Source organism: Ctenopharyngodon idella, chromosome 3 (genome assembly GCF_019924925.1).
Source record: "Ctenopharyngodon idella isolate HZGC_01 chromosome 3, HZGC01, whole genome shotgun sequence".
NCBI lineage: Eukaryota > Metazoa > Chordata > Actinopteri > Cypriniformes > Xenocyprididae > Ctenopharyngodon > Ctenopharyngodon idella.
In genome coordinates, this window is record NC_067222.1 from 38,136,417 (window position 1) to 38,152,758 (window position 16,342).

General features: G+C 37.4%; 1 protein-coding gene across 2 annotated transcripts in view; it reads right to left on the reverse strand.

Moving 5' to 3' along the window:
* usp31 (ubiquitin specific peptidase 31) overlaps positions 1-14,360 on the reverse strand; it is a 29,009-nt gene extending 14,649 nt beyond the window's left edge. Inside the window, exons 1-4 of one of the 2 annotated variants that reach the window (XM_051887875.1) lie at positions 12,788-14,360; positions 8,679-8,816; positions 5,367-5,461; positions 5,185-5,277 (exon numbers count right to left, since the gene is read on the reverse strand). In XM_051887875.1, the coding sequence (XP_051743835.1) occupies positions 5,185-5,277; positions 5,367-5,461; positions 8,679-8,816; positions 12,788-13,315 (854 nt within the window). In that variant the 5' untranslated portion in view covers positions 13,316-14,360. The remainder of the gene's footprint in view (positions 1-5,184; positions 5,278-5,366; positions 5,462-8,678; positions 8,817-12,787) is intronic. The other variant, XM_051887876.1, reaches the window with a different exon arrangement.
* Between the last annotated feature and the right edge of the window lie 1,982 nt (positions 14,361-16,342).

A 16,342-nucleotide genomic window follows, 5' to 3' on the forward strand; every position in this document is an offset into this window, starting at 1 on the left:
ATAAAATATGACAAACTTATCTTAAACATCTTTTATACAGAAAATAACAGCACCTTTCAGCCTGTCACCATCATGCAAACATGAAATATCAAACATACAGTAGTAGCTCTTTACAGGTTTTTGCATTCCATTGCACTATTTTTATGTTTGGGTGTTGCATTCGCGTCTCGCGTTTTTTGCAGCGTCTCACCCATGAAACGACATTCTAAAAATGCGTCGGTCAAGTTTAAAAAAATTCAACTTGCGTTTAATAACTTTGCTCTTTTCCCATTCCACTGCTCGCGTCTCATTTTTTTCAACGCAGCAACGCATTTTTGAGTAAACAGCCACTCAAGAACAGTGATGTGTTCTACGTTCATAGAGCGTCACATGAGAGCGGTCCATCGTGTGCGTGCCATCATGTGGTCGGATCATTTTCTTCTCCTAATACGGTTATCATTGCTGTATTGTCAACGTCTAATTGTAACGTTTGCTAACATTTTTATTCAAAATCGCGATTTCTCGATTTAAAAATAATAAAATCGAGGCAAAACATTAAATTCGAATTAATCGAAAAAATCAGAAATATCGCCCAGCCCTATGAAACCCCAGAGTTTTCTGTCCCTAGCTTGCAACCAAAACTTTCGATGCTTCAAAAAGTTCATGAAGACAAAGTAATCCATAGGAATCATCGCTTGACATGCATTAACGAACTTCACTGGTTCTTGCGCATCAAGCGAGCACGTTTGAGATTACCATATTTGATGAGCTTATGTATGTGTGTTGATCAACGTTAATAATGTGAATAAAAGCCTAAATTGAATCTGTTCATCATATAAAGCAGGGATGGGCAAACTCGGTCCTGGAGGGCCACACCTGAACAATCTAATCAATGTCTTCAGGATTACTAGAGGGCTCAGGTGCGGACTGGCCATCTGGAGTACCAGGAGTTTTCCTGGTGGGCCGCTGGACAATGTGGCCGGCCCATTGCAACGTAAATATATACGAAGAATGGATTATAGTAAATCTACAGTCTATATCCTTCCATCAACCCAGACAAATTGCTCACGGTAGGCAAAAACTCTAAACTGTTTAGTGTGCTCAGTCTGTCTAAAAGCGCTCGTCAATGTCAAAATGGTTGCGATTTCCAATCAAATTGAAGGAGGCGGGATTTACTGTCCACAGAAACTGAGCAGTGCAGCACTTTTTAATGCTTGAAGAATGCGAGCCGAGGTAAGATAAGCAGCTGAACATGACAAGACAATATATACAGCAATATTTGCTGACTGTTTACAATAAAAAAAAAAAAAAAAAAAAAAAAAGTTAAACAACAGACATTCATTTCCAGGGATGCAAACTACTTCTGACCTTTTTGAATTTTTCATATTTTAGACAAATGAAAAGCGTGATTTTTTTTTTTATATTTTAATGCCATTTACGTTATTCGTCACACAATGCACAAAGAAACATTAACGTAGCAGTTTTCAGCATGTCAGATAAGAGTGAATGTTTGTGTAGCCTATCTGGCTTTCTTCAGTAATTACATCATTTAAAAATTATTCATAAAACTCAAAATATCATTCTCAAACTTACACTAAAACATGGTAAAACCGGCAACTTTCATATCCAAGTAGCCTATGTCCCGTGTTAGGAAAGTGTTTAACATAAAAATATAATTTGCTAATTAGTTCACATGCATTATTTTACACACTGGCGATGGAAGAAAACATTTTTTTTTTTAAATCCAAGCAGATACACCTTAACGCACTACTACAGTTTTTGTATTGCATTCAGCAGCCTGTAAGGACTGAAAGCATTTAGCATTGCTTTAATGATGCTTGATCACCTCTCCAAATGCATTAGGAAGCAAACTCATCTCTGAAGAGGAAAAGCAGTGTGCAGTGGCCCCAGAAGACGAACCCTTACTGGCTAAATCAACAACTCCACATTAATATCTGCCCATGTGAAGTGGCATATCAAGGAAGGGCAGGGAATAAATGGCCTATGAAATAATACACAGAGATAACAGCAATTGCGAAGCATGGATAAACAGAATTAAGGAGAGGGCAAATGAAATCTACTCCCACAGACTGTGACGACCAGGGCAACTATAAGTCACCGCTTAAGTTGCACATCGTTGAGCTTCCAGACGAAATTTCCTCTTTCTCGGATCAGTCATTCTTCATGCTGGCAGAGCATAAGCTCCAAATCTACTCTTTCTCTGCACTAATGTTTTTCAGAGTGGAGAGATGCCGACAGTGCAGAAAGCCACTGTGGGTGGGTGGACGGGTCAAAATACATCACCCCACCCCCCTGATTCCTCTTTATGAAGTAGAACTTCTTGGATTAGGGATGATATAAAGTCACGGGCAGGGTTTAACAAGATAATGATGTGGAAGTAAAACCTGCCCAGCTATTCTACTTTCCCTGGCACTATTATTCACTGGTTCATCATCACTGCCTGTCTTCTAATAGTACGACTTCTTTAATCATTAATGTGCACTAATAAATTCAGCATCTTAAAAATGCTGTGAGTGCTCTCCTTGATCAACCACTACACTGACCATTTAAAAATAACATCACAGCACCTCAGGAGAGAAGCAAGACAGGATGATAATTTGAAGGGAAATTTATATTTAGCACCTAAATCAAAGAAAAAATAGCAACTTCAGAAATGTTGTATTTTATGAAGGAATATTTTGAGTAAATTTAAGCTCTATCAACAGACATCTATGACATTCTGTCAGTTTCCACAGAAAATAAGTTTAACTTGTGCCTCAGTGAAAATAAAGGGAGAATGCCTGCACTGTACAGTAATATGCTTACAATGAAAAGCTATGAAGCAAGTGTTGTTATTGTTAACTAAAATTAAAACAAAATTGTTTTTGTTAACTGAAAAAAAAAAAGAAAATATAATTACAAATGTAAATGAAGGCTAGAAATATTGCATTGGCAACTAACAGAAATATGTTTCAGTTGAAGCACTAAAATGTTTAAAACTAAAATAAACATATTAAAGCTAAATGACATAAATTACTAAAATTTAACTATATGAATAGGAAAATGAAATATAAAAATAATGCCTATACATTTAAAAATATTTTAAAAAATACATTCCCCGGCTCAAATTTTTGATTTTGGTAATATTTTTTTTCCTGTAGAAAGACAAACATATATAGTGATGAAAGCCAAAATATTAAATGTCACAGATGTATATTTACTGAGTAATTAACTATTTTGTAGAGGGGGGTCAAAATGACAATTTTCACCTGAGATTTGGAGCCAGTTTACAGGGGTGTAAAAATGACTGTAAAGATGGCAGCATTATTATTTTATTTTTACACAGAGATTGGTAGGTCTGTTAGTAAAATCTGTTGACTTTAGCAATCTTTGTTTCATTAAATGCCAACAGTGACAGTTCAAAAATGGCAAAAAACACTTCTTGTGTTTTTAGCCTCAAGTTTGCATGCCTATAACTCAAGAAGTATTAAAGATATCTTAATAATCCTTTTAAATTCTGGTTCTTAACAAACTTTCCTTTTGGTATTTTCACTTTTAAAGGCCCTCGATGGTTCAATCCCAGAGATATGGAGATCTTAATGCGGTTCCATGAGTAAATTGGTAAATTGTGCACATTTTCCGTGGTCAAAAACCAAATGTGGGTCCTTTTGCATACAGCTGATACTATTTTCTTTTAAAAAGGAATATCTGAAGAACAAATAATGTTAAAACTAGAAATGTATCTCATTTTTTCCCCATCATCTGTTGCATAGAACATACCTGTCTGAGTGCCATAAATACTCCTTTTCCAAAGTTTGCATGCCTGCAACCAATAGACCTACCAAAAACAAAACTGTGATGCTGCCTTCTTTCTACAGTCATTTTTAAAACCCTGTAAATTGGCTCCAAATCTCATGTGAAAGTTGTCATTTTGACCCCCCTCTACAAAATAGTTAATTACTCAGTAAATATACATCTGTGACATTTAATATTTTGGCTTTCATCACTATTTATGTTTGACTTTCTACAGAAAAAAATATTAACAAAATCAAAATTTGAGCCCTCTTGTTGAGTTGACACGGAATTACCCAATAAATAAACCAAATTAACACTGTCAAACGTACAGCACCATGAACAGATGTGCAAAATCACACTTTTTCCAGAAGTACAAGCATAAAATTGAGACACTACATGTGGAAATTGCACAGACAATGTTAGTAAGTAAAACACCAGTCTTGTGTAAAGTTAAATTCAGTCATTCAAATCATATTATGACCACAATAACTTGTTAAACCCGGAAATTTTGAATGTTATATCATACAAGGATATGTAACCGTCCATAAAACACTATTTTACATTGAACAAACTTCACTCACTTGAATATCAGCTTATAAGTAACTTTTCTAAAAGTCCTTTAACAAAAATATGAGATGAGATTGAAAAAAAGATGAGACAATTCTGTTTTGAATCCTTCCAGTTCAAGGTTATTAAAATGGATAATGGAATATTTATTTATTTATTATTAAGGATGCATTAAATTGATCAAAGGTGGAAGTAAAGACATGCATAATAAAAAAAAAAGAATATGTATTGCAGTTTCCAAATAAATATTAAGCAGCACAACTGATTTCAGCATTGATGACAAAAATAAATGTTTCTTGGGCAGCAAATCATCATATCAGAATGATTTCTGAAGGATCATGTGACACTGAAGACTGAAGTAATGATGCTGAAAATTCAGCTTTGACATCACGGGAATAAATTACATTTTAAAATATATTAACATAGAAACAAAGTTATTTTAAATTGTAATGTTACAGTTTTTGCTGTATTTTTAAAGCAAATAAATGCAGCTTTGGTGAGCAGAAGAGAATTCTTTCAAAATCATCTTTTAATCTGTCGCTTATCCATTTCTATAGATACCACAGAGCAGCAACAACATGTTTCATGGTAAATTAACAACATCATTACAACAGTCATTAAAATGAACAAAGCAGGAAATCGAACGCTTAATCTAAACTTCGCAGAGGTGTCAGGACATATTTCTTCATATTCATCCTACCCCTGATGATCAGTCACATCATTAATAAAGACATAACGTAGGTCAATCTGCCTTTATGTCCTCACTACAGATGAAGCATGTTGCTGTCATCAAAACACAGAGCAAGGAAATTAAATCAGTCTCTCTCTGACATGAGTACTTACCGTGTGTGAGGTAATGGAATCGGGAGGGAGATGCAAAGAAAAGGATCAAAAGTGTTGCTCTGTTTCTGACAGTGGGGACAGGTAAGCGAGGATCTGGAATCAACAGAGGTCACAGTGAGTGATTTCAATAAAGACAAATATATTTAAGTACAGTCGACAGACAGACATGAGAATGATCATACCTGTACTGAGCTTGAAACAGCTCTTGGACAAATGAGCCAGCTGAAAGAGGAGGTGAAGGTCCCTCTAATGCTCCATCATCTTCCTCAATAGGTGGCTATGGTGACAAACATGAGACTGTTCACAATACTATTACCAGTAACTCAAGACATACAGGAGGAAGGTCAACTACTGAATATGCATAATAGATTTGCATATGATGCAATGTAAACATTTACCACACTAATAACTGAAATGCAAGCAGCAACAATAACACAGTGTTCACACAGCACGGGTTTTTCGGGAATACAGTTCTGAGTCCGGAAAATGTACATGTTGTGTTATAAAATGCAGTTTGCACTCCTGTAAATAACCATACTGCGAACATAACTGTATTAAGGATTAAAATACAGGACTGACAACCGTTTTCTGCTGCTGTGTGAACGTGACCTACATAATAATTCAGATAAAACTTGTGAACACATGATCATCACAAGGAATAATGTGTCGAAGTAAATTCTCCAAATATTCCTGAACATAAACTAATTTTTACTGGACAGTTCGTGTGTTTTTTGCACGCTGCACATACACTACCATTCAAACGTTTGGGGTCAGTTTGGTTTTTTTTTTTAAGAAATAAATACTATTATTCAGCAAGGGCACATTAAATTAATCAAAAATGACAGTTAAGAGTATGATATTTATAATGTTACAAAATATTTCTATTTCATATAAATGCTGTTCTTTAGAAATTCCTATTCATCAAAGAATCCTGAAAAAAAATGCATCACGGTTTCCAAAAAAAAAAAATATTAAGCAGCACAACTGTTTTCAGCACTGATGATGATAATAAATGTTTCTTGAGCATCAGATCATCATATCAGAATGATTTCTGAAGGATCATGTGACACTGAAGACTGGAGTATTGATGCTGAAAATTCAGCTTTGACATCACGGGAATAAATTAGCCTACATTTTTTAATATATTCAAATAGAAAACAGTTATCTGAAATAAATATTTCACTATATAACTGTTTTTACTGTATTTTGATCAAATAAATGCAGCCTTAAGGGACTTCTTTCAAAAACAAAGTCTTACCAACCCCAAACTTTTGTATGATAGTGCATCTGCTTTTAAACCATCCAAAATGATTCATTTCTACTGTATGTTACAGAAACTTTGAAAAGAAAAACGCTGACGGATCAGGGACGAGTTAAAATTATTTTCTGTGGTAAATCAACATAATGCCACAAAAATGCTTTCAACTGATCTTGACTTGTATTGACCCAAGAACATTCCTTAAAAATCCAGAAATACCATGTTAGACCAGAAAACATCTGTAACTTAATATCTACACAATCTAAGCGCACAGAAGTACTGTTGTCAAAAGTCAGAATAAAGTTGCATATGCACCATAAAGGAAGAGCTTGAGTAAATAAATAAACCCCCAAGACAGTGTAAGTGATTAATAATCTGAGAGGCTGACAGTCTTTTATAAGTTTAAGATTCCAGCTAAGCATCTGGCTCTCCAGGGCAGTGCAGACAGTCAGCCAGGAAACTGTCAGCCTCGTGCTCCTTGGCACAAACTCTAGGAAACCACAACGTACATCTAAATCAATCGGACAAGCTGAATGACCTCATGCGAGGATGCAAGTGGCTGACCCTGACCAGGACACCACAGGCTGTAAAAAGAAACCAAACGAGCCCTCCTCCAAACAAGCCATAGGGTGTGACTTAATGTCCCATGTATTTGATATAGTGCAGAATTTAAATCCCCTAGACTCTTTTGCCCTGATCTTTGTCAGACTGATGTCTGATGTGAGACTCCTAGCTATAAATCCAGTCACGTTTGGCTCTTATCCTGTTCTGCTATTTAAATGATTGAAATCTCAAGCTTTTATGGACCTGTCAATACAAACCCCATTCTGTGCAAACTTTGTAAACAGCAAGAGTGGTTAACCGTCTCCAAATTCAGCTGAGCTTAAGGCTGTGTGTCCTCCAAAGCGTTTTTTCCAGAGGCTAGCCTATTTTTCCAATTGTTTTCAATGGGAGCGCCGCGTTTTTAAAAGTCCGGCAGCATGACGAGGCGCTTACCGTCTATTTCACACTGAGTTCTGAGCACTGTATGTTTTTTTGCCAGTCACCGAAAGTTGAAGAATGTTCAACTTTTACCCAGCTGTCCAATCACAATGGAGGAAGGGTGGGACAAATGCCACATCCTGTTTGTACAACGGTAACAGACGACAACAACAACAAGCATAATAATGGAACTAGGGCTGCACGATTAATTGCAATTAACCCAAAATCATGCTTAAACCGTTTGGTTTAGTGCGATTATTTTTTAATGCGCAGCTTGTCAGTGAATCACGGCTCTGTGATCAATAGTACTTGCTGCTCCATCTGAAAACACTGCGAGTTTGAGCCGCTTACAATGTGCATTTGAAAAAGCAACACGCGTCAAACATCTTTCCAAACGTGAGAAGCATTTATGAACCTCTTGTCCAACAAAAGACAACATTTAGTGACATGTTTTTACTCCAAACTCACTTCATAAAGTCAGTTGAGTGTTTGAAAACATCTTTCTATGAGATAATGTGGCTTCTCACACAGAATAAGACACACAACATATTATTTCATAATATTCTATACTGTGATAAAGGATACGTCGATTAGCATTGCATTATAAATATACTTTATTATCATGAATTACCCAAGAAGGCTTGAAGAACTCAGATAAACCATATATTGTCGTAGTCGTGTGTTTATTAGTCATCTTTAATCAAAATGCTTCAATCTTCTGTTTATTCTGCTACAGTGATAGTGTGATGCCCATAGGGATTTTTCTAGAATGACATGCGTTATCTTTCTTCTGCAGGGCATATTTGAGGTCGAGAGCGCCCTCTGGCTTTCAGATGGAGCAGCATTTAGCCGTACTTCTCTGACAAGCTGTGCATTAAAAAACAAAACAAAGTGCAGCCAATTGCCAAATCGCATGCGGTTTACTTTCAATTAATCGTGCAGCCCTAAAAGGAACAAAATAATTTAAAACAAGAGCCAGAGCAAATACTTTGCAGAAATAAGCTATCTGTGAAATGAGATACTAGTAACACTAGTATTCTGTATCATAGCAAGCAAAGTGTCTCAACTGAAAAAAAAAAAAAAAACACTGCGCTGCTGAAGCGCTCTCAAGCGCCCACAGCTAAAACAGTTTTCAGCTGGCTAAAAACGATTTGGTGGACACACGGCCTAAGAGGAGAAAGTACAACATCCTTAGACTAGGTAGCTATGCACCAGCAAAACATTCAAAGTCATTTCACTATGATATCAGCCGTACCTTTATAGAGCCTCTAATGGTAGGGTGTACAAGATGGTTGAGGTCTTCATGGACACGGTCCAGTAGCCAGAGAAGGAACTCCTGGGCATCGTGCTGTGCATTTCCTCGGTACTGCATGGCACTCTTGGCCACAGCATTCTACCAAAACACACACAGAGTGTTAGTCAAGTCTGGAACAAGAAGACATGAATGTTTCTAATCTCTAGGAGCAAGATCAGATATGGAAAACTTACAGTCAGTGTTGACAATTGAGCTTTTAGGGGTTTACTTTGTGCCTTTAACCTTATAAAGCCTTTAGTGTATCATATTTGATACATGCATTTCTAAGGTCTCTACATGATCAAAACTTTTGTACACAATCTACTACATGCCTTCTGTCGTCCTCTTGATAGTTTACACTTTTCTTGCAAGCAAAACACCTTTTATTATAATCGTAAAAATGTCCAGCAAAATGTTGTAATGTGTCTTTTTGCTGTAAAATCTTTCATGGTGTTTATAAACGTTAGAATAACTTTTATATTGTTATTAATATTTAAAGATGAACACTTACTGGACAAAAGCAACTTAGGTTTACTTGATTATCCATCATATATATTTTTTTTTAGAAAAATCATGATATCATGCACATCAAATATGATACATCAGTCTGTTGAGGCTAGGGCTGGGCGATATGGCTGAAAACTGTATCACGATATCAGTGTTTCATATCGGACGATATCGATAATTATTGATATTTTTATGACCAATTTTAAAATAAGGACCAGGAGAAAAATATATTACATTTAAACATTTTTATTTTAAACTTATCCTTCCTCTGATCATAATCCCCTCAGTTATTAAGACAGAAATGTCAACAAACATGGAAAACTCAAATAATTAAAATGTTGCAGCTACAGATGTTGTTGGTTGAATACGGCTGTGCTCCAAAGGGTGAGCGCGGCTAAGGTGGTACATCAAGTTCGTGGTATTACCAGTCTTGGCAGGGACGACGGTCTTGCATAATTTGTAGACATTGGTCTGACTATGGTCAGACTTATATCCAAAAAACTGCCATACTAACGAGCTGACTTTTCCTCTTTTATTTACAATTACCTCGCTCGCTGCGGCACTCATTTTCTGCTTATCAGTCGCCGGTTACTTAAGAGGAATCCAGCAGACCAGCACGAGACAACGATATGGCGCAACCAAATATGATACTGTTACATGATTGGCTGTTGCTAGGTTACCAGAGAGCGAGTGCCTTTGTTAATGCAACCAAACTTGCTTCGCAACCTCTGTTTTCTTCCGACGAAGAATAATATCGAAGGTTTTATCGAACACATTTTTTATTGATATCGATCACGTGTCTATCGCGATACATATCGTTATCGTTTTATCGCCCAGCCCTAGTTGAGGCACGTTTATTTGCACATCTCTCAATCATCATTATATTGCATTGCGTTGTGTTGTGTTTTGTTCCTCAATGAAAACTACAGAGTTTTGATCATAAAACAGAGCATTTAGCCTATACAGTATATTATCTTACTAAGACATATTCAGGGTTCGTACAGGTATTGTAAAATTAAATTCTAGGACTTTCAAGGACTTTAAAAGCACTACTTTTTTTTGTTTTCAAGGACTACAATCAGAGATCTCACTGATCAAACAAGATCGATAAATAAAAAAAAAACAACAACTAATAAAACAAATTAGTAGAAAACAAGTGCAGCAAGTCAAGTGGGTTGCAGTCAGATTCTTTTGTGGTTTACAGACCTTAGTAATGAGAAGTTCAACATTTCCACGAATCACTTCTTTTGAACGGTTCATTTCTGAGAACAGTTCAAAACTAACTCCCTCTTCACATCATCGGTTCTCTGCGAATTACTAACAAACTTTCGATTCTCGACTTATTGATTTAGCAAGTTATTGACTTGAGAACTGCTCAGATGGATTCAGGCCAATTAATGAATGATTTGTTTGGACTGTTTTTTGTTTGTTTGTTTGTTTAAGTTGGCATGAAGCGGAAGTGCAATAGTAGGGAGGGGAAGATATATATTTTGATTAAAGATTACTAGTGCACATGAATTAAAAAAAAATGATGTGCAGGGATTGGGAGTAATGGAATACATGTTATAAGGATACAAATTAGATACAAGAAATTGTTGAATAAAGCCATTATTCATTTTTTTTTTTTTTCTTCTTTTTTTACACGCAAAAAGAAAAAGTATTCTCGTCGCTTCATAACATTAAGGTTGAACCACTGTAGTCACGTGGAATATTTTAACTATGTCTTTACTACCTTTCTGGACCTTGAAATTGGTTATGACATTGATGTCTATAGGAAGGTCAGAAAGCTCTCAGATTTCGTCAAAAAATATCTTAATTTGCGTTCTGAAGATGAACAAGTAATTAATGACAGAAATTTCCTTTTTGGGTGAACTAATCCTTTAATAGCTTTCTAAAAATATACACCAGCTTAACAAATGATTCTGAAAGTAATGTTTTCCAACATGATGGAAATATGAATGTGTTTAAAGCTTAATTTTTCATCTGGCACTAATTTGCAGACTCTCATTAAGCTACACAGTTGCGGGGTCCACTTGTTTAAACGGCAATGGAGGCAAAACAGATCTGAGAGAAATTTTGAAAAAGGAGAATTAAAAACAAAAAAGCAAGGAATGTACCATGTGGGAGCGTTTTGCTGAAATAGTTAACCAGGACAAATCAATTGATGGGTATGTGATATGTAACAGCTGTGAAGCGCTGTAAAGCCTATCCAGCCTTTTCTTGGGATGAACGGATTTAATTTCTTGTGTGTGTTCAGGAAGTTGCAGTGATAGAAACAGTGACAATTGGGAGTAAAGCCCATGTTTAAGCTATTGGAAATACAATTTTGCCAAAGAAGAACTTTTACTTTAAATAGCTAAATGTTCAATTAAAAGCAGCCTACTTCAGTGTAATATGTTCATCATGCTTAACAACACAGAGAATTAATGTGACGATAGGGTGTGGATATCTAAATCAGAGGAAATCATAGCTTCGCAATCATTCTCCTAAATACTGACTTTATTTACATACGTGACCTTGAAGAAATCCAAAAGTAATCAGATTACATTACTTTAATATTGTGGTGCTTAGATCACGTTACTGAATACTTATTTAGGAGGTAATTTGTAACTGTAACGGAACACATTTTTAAAGGGTTAGTTGACCCAAAAATGAAAATTCTGTTATTAATTACTCACCCTCATGTCGTTCCACACCCGTAAGACCTTCGTTCATCTTCAGAACACAAATTGAGATTTTTTATGAAATCCGAGAGGTATATGACTCATCCATCAATATAATCAACACTTTCAAGATCCAGAAAGGTACTAATGTCATCGTTAAAACAGTCGACATGACTGCAGTGGTTCAACCTTAATGTTATGAAGCGACGAGAATACTTTTTGTGCGCCAAAAAACAAAACAAAAATAACGACTTTATTCAACAATCTCTTCTCTTCCCTGTTATTGCCGCAGTAAGTACAGAGAAGGCTTCCGTGTTTTCGTCCGAACGCCAACTCAGTATTGGCCAAAGCTGATCATGTGATCAGTACGACGCATGAGTGTGATGACGACGAGGGAGCCGGCCAATAATGAGTCGCCGTTCTGATGTAGAACCTGGAAGCGCTGGATGTAAACAACGTATGAGAATGACACAGAAGAGAAGATACTGTTGAATAAAGTCGTTATTTTTGTTTTTGTGCACAAAAAGTATTCTCGTCGCTTCATAACATTAAGGTTGAACCACTGCAGTCATGTCAACTGTTTTAATGATGTCTTTAGTACCTTTCTGGACCTTGAAAGTGTTGATTATATTGATGGACGAGTCATACACCTCTCGGATTTCATCAAAAATATCTTAATTTGTGTTCTGAAGGTCTTACGGGTGTGGAACGACATGAGGGTGAGTAATAAATGACAGAATTTTCATTTTGGGGGAACTAACCCTCATTTTGTTTTCATGGTGACTTTAGGTTAAAATGATTCATTGCAATTTTTCAGGGCCCATTTCAGTTAGATCATTTTATAAGTGGTTAAGGCAGATAATAGTCCCATGGTGTGAATAATCCTTCGCGTGAACTTACTTTGAAGTCTCGACTGTGCTGCGGCGTGTACTCAAAAGTCCACAGGGCTCGGACCAATCCCGACAGCTGCTCTGTCACCTCTCCTTTGTCCTGACCGCCCTTCCTCTGCACGACCCCGTTCGTCTTGGGTTTCTCGTCATCCGTCTGATCACCTCGATACTGCTCCAGAGCCAAATACTCGGCGAACAGCTCCGTGTTGCTCAGGCACTGCAGAATAGCGTTCATGAAACACGTATTGCCGTGGTTTTTCAAACCGGCCACTCCGGGGATTTTGTCCCCGGACAGAAACCCCCCGCAGTCGCTCTCGTCCGACGCGACGGATCCCTTGCCTTCGTTCTTGAAGGCTGTGAACCCCCCATCGTCCTTGTCGCCCTCCGGCGCGTGCAGCTCCGAGCTGAAATGAGAGAGCGTGGACAGAGTCTTCAGGACTCTGCTCATGAAACTCCCCACGGAGCGCACCGAGCCCCGGCGGAAGAGCTTCTTGCTGAAGCCGGACTTCTTCTCTTTAACTGAAGCTTTGCTAGACATGCTTAAAGTGTTTAGGGCATCCCCTCTCTCAGTGATAACCGAGCTACAATTGCCAGCTGAGGCTGAACGAGTGGCTTGCTTATTTAGAGCATAAAATCGACTCAAGACCTGACATGTTACTCCTCAAAGAGCTAGCTAGCTGGAGGCAGTGCCTCTATTATCCAAGCATTTGCTTCAGTGACACTACCCGAATTTGCATTGAGAAGATGCATTGTGAAACGCACACGCCTGCCACTTTTTCAGATATTAAAACCCTGTTTTGTCAAGTTGGCAGTACCCTAGAAGCTGGCTGTCAGCCATCTACTCGCTCCGCATCTATAACATACTGTATTACACGTCCACTGGCTCCCTCGCTACAAACAAACCGTTTAGGTTTGCATGCTGCCTATAATCCAGTGAAGTGATTTCTACTAGCTAACACAGTGGCTAGCTAGGCCTGCACAGGCTAACCGTTTGCCATGTCAATGAAATGACGGGCAAAAGTTAATTTCTACCGGAGATCCTGTCCAGCACCAGCATCAAAGTCAAACGCGCTTGACTGCCGCGCGTGATCAAACGCTGTAGGCATGCAGATCACTGTCATAATACGGGACAGTGGTTAGCTCGCGCTGCTAGTGCGCTAGCCGCTGCTTCTTCATGCATAATTGAACGATGCACTGCAACTCCACCCAGGCAATGACGCTCTGTTCCGATAGCTAAATTCGCGAAGGCGAGATACTTTAGCTTGTGTGTCTATTTAGATTTGAAATCCAACAGTCGCAGCGACCGAGCCCGACGCACCAGCACACAAGCAGATGCGCGCGACCCAGCCAGAGTTCGGCGTGCACCGCAAATCCGTTACGTTTTCGCGTGTCCTCGTTGACTCGGCGGTTTTCTTTAAGTCCGTGCAGCTTGAAGATGTCTGGTGGATTCCGATAGTGATAGTGGTGTACTGTGTTGATGGTGGGCCGTCTCGCCCTCCAGAGCTTTTCTAAAATCACTGACACTGCAGGGCGGCGGTGCGCCGTGACGTCACAGCCCAGCAGCAGTCTCGGTCAGGTAGTTTCTGTCAGCTGCTGTATTGGTGTTAATGGATTAGGGGTGTCCTCGACCTCGAGTCATAGTACTTTGATCTTGCAGACTACTGTATCATACTGGGTACTGCACGACAATATCTTAATGTTTTAAAACACGGATACCATTTTATGTGTGGCCACCCAGTAAGGCTCAAATAAACCAGATTTGAAACCAGATCCCGTTATCAAACCTTTTACTCATTTACTAGATATTATGTTGCATTATCTTAAATAATATTAAAATTTGACTTGAAAACATTCAGTGCTGTGGTCGGAAAACAAGCTTCAGCTGACTAGCAAATAGAAAATCATGTTTATGATTTTGACTATTTAAAACATGGTCTTTAGGCCTAATTTACACCACAACGTTCACCCATTCAGAGGGCAATTATAAAGAAACTTTGTGAGGAAGATTTAAGATTAAATGCAGTTTCTTTCAAAGACTATTTTTGCTTTGTCAACAGCAAAGATTGGAGTAGAAGACAGTGAAAGGGCAGAGGACACTAAGCGTGTAGACTTGTCTTGACCAGCGCTGCACAGTGTGTGTCCAGAATGTGAGAGGAATATGTGTTTCTGAGCCTCTGTCAGTTACAGTAGCCACAATGACGGCACAGAAACCTGTTGTAGATTCATTTGAAAATCTTGTCAAACAGGATTTCAGCCCAACTGAATTTCATGCTTTGTGAAGCAGCCTGCTTAGTGGTTTTGCATTGACAGTAAATGGAGTATCTGTAGAAAAATCTTTACAATTTGTTTATTTATTTATAAAAACTGGATGCTATTTATACTGAAACATTATGCTCTTGCTTGGCCACAGTCAGTCAATCAATCAATCAATCTGACTATCTATCTATCTATCTATCTATCTATCTGTCTGTCTGTCTGTCTGTCTGTCTGTCTTGTTCATTCTATCTACATATCTGTCATTGATTCTATCAATCTACATGTCTGTCGTTCATTCTGTCTATCTAATTATCTATCTATCTATCTATCTATCTATCTATCTATCTATCTATCTGTCTATCTAGTTGTTCGTTCTATCTACATATCTGTCGTTCATTCTGTCTATCTATCTAGTTGTTCGTTCTATCTACATATCTGTCGTTCATTCTATCTATCTATCTATCTATCTATATCTATCTATCTATCTATCTATCTAGTTGTTCGTTCTATCTACATATCTGTTGTTCATTCTGTCTATCTATCTATCTAGTTCGTTCTATCTACATATCTGTCGTTCATTCTGTCTATCTAATTATCTATCTATCTATCTATCTATCTATCTATCTATCTATCTAGTTGTTCGTTCTATCTACATATCTGTCATTCATTCTATCTATCTATCTATCTATCTATCTAGTTGTTCGTTCTATCTACATATCTGTCGTTCATTCTGTCTATCTAATTATCTATCTATCTATCTATCTATCTATCTATCTGTCTATCTAGTTGTTCGTTCTATCTACATATCTGTCGTTCATTCTATCTATCTATCTATCTCTATCTATCTATCTATCTATCTATCTATCTATCTATCTGTCTGTCTGTCTGTCTGTCTGTCTTGTTCATTCTATCTACATATCTGTCATTGATTCTATCAATCTACATGTCTGTCGTTCATTCTGTCTATCTAATTATCTATCTATCTATCTATCTATCTATCTGTCTATCTAGTTGTTCGTTCTATCTACATATCTGTCGTTCATTCTGTCTATCTATCTAGTTGTTCGTTCTATCTACATATCTGTCGTTCATTCTATCTATCTATCTATCTATCTCTATCTATCTATCTATCTATCTAGTTGTTCGTTCTATCTACATATCTGTTGTTCATTCTGTCTATCTATCTATCTAGTTGTTCGTTCTATCTACATATCTGTCGTTCATTCTGTCTCTAATTATCTATCTATCTATCTATCTATCTATCTATCTAGTTGTTCGTTCTATCTACATATCTGTCATTCATTCTATC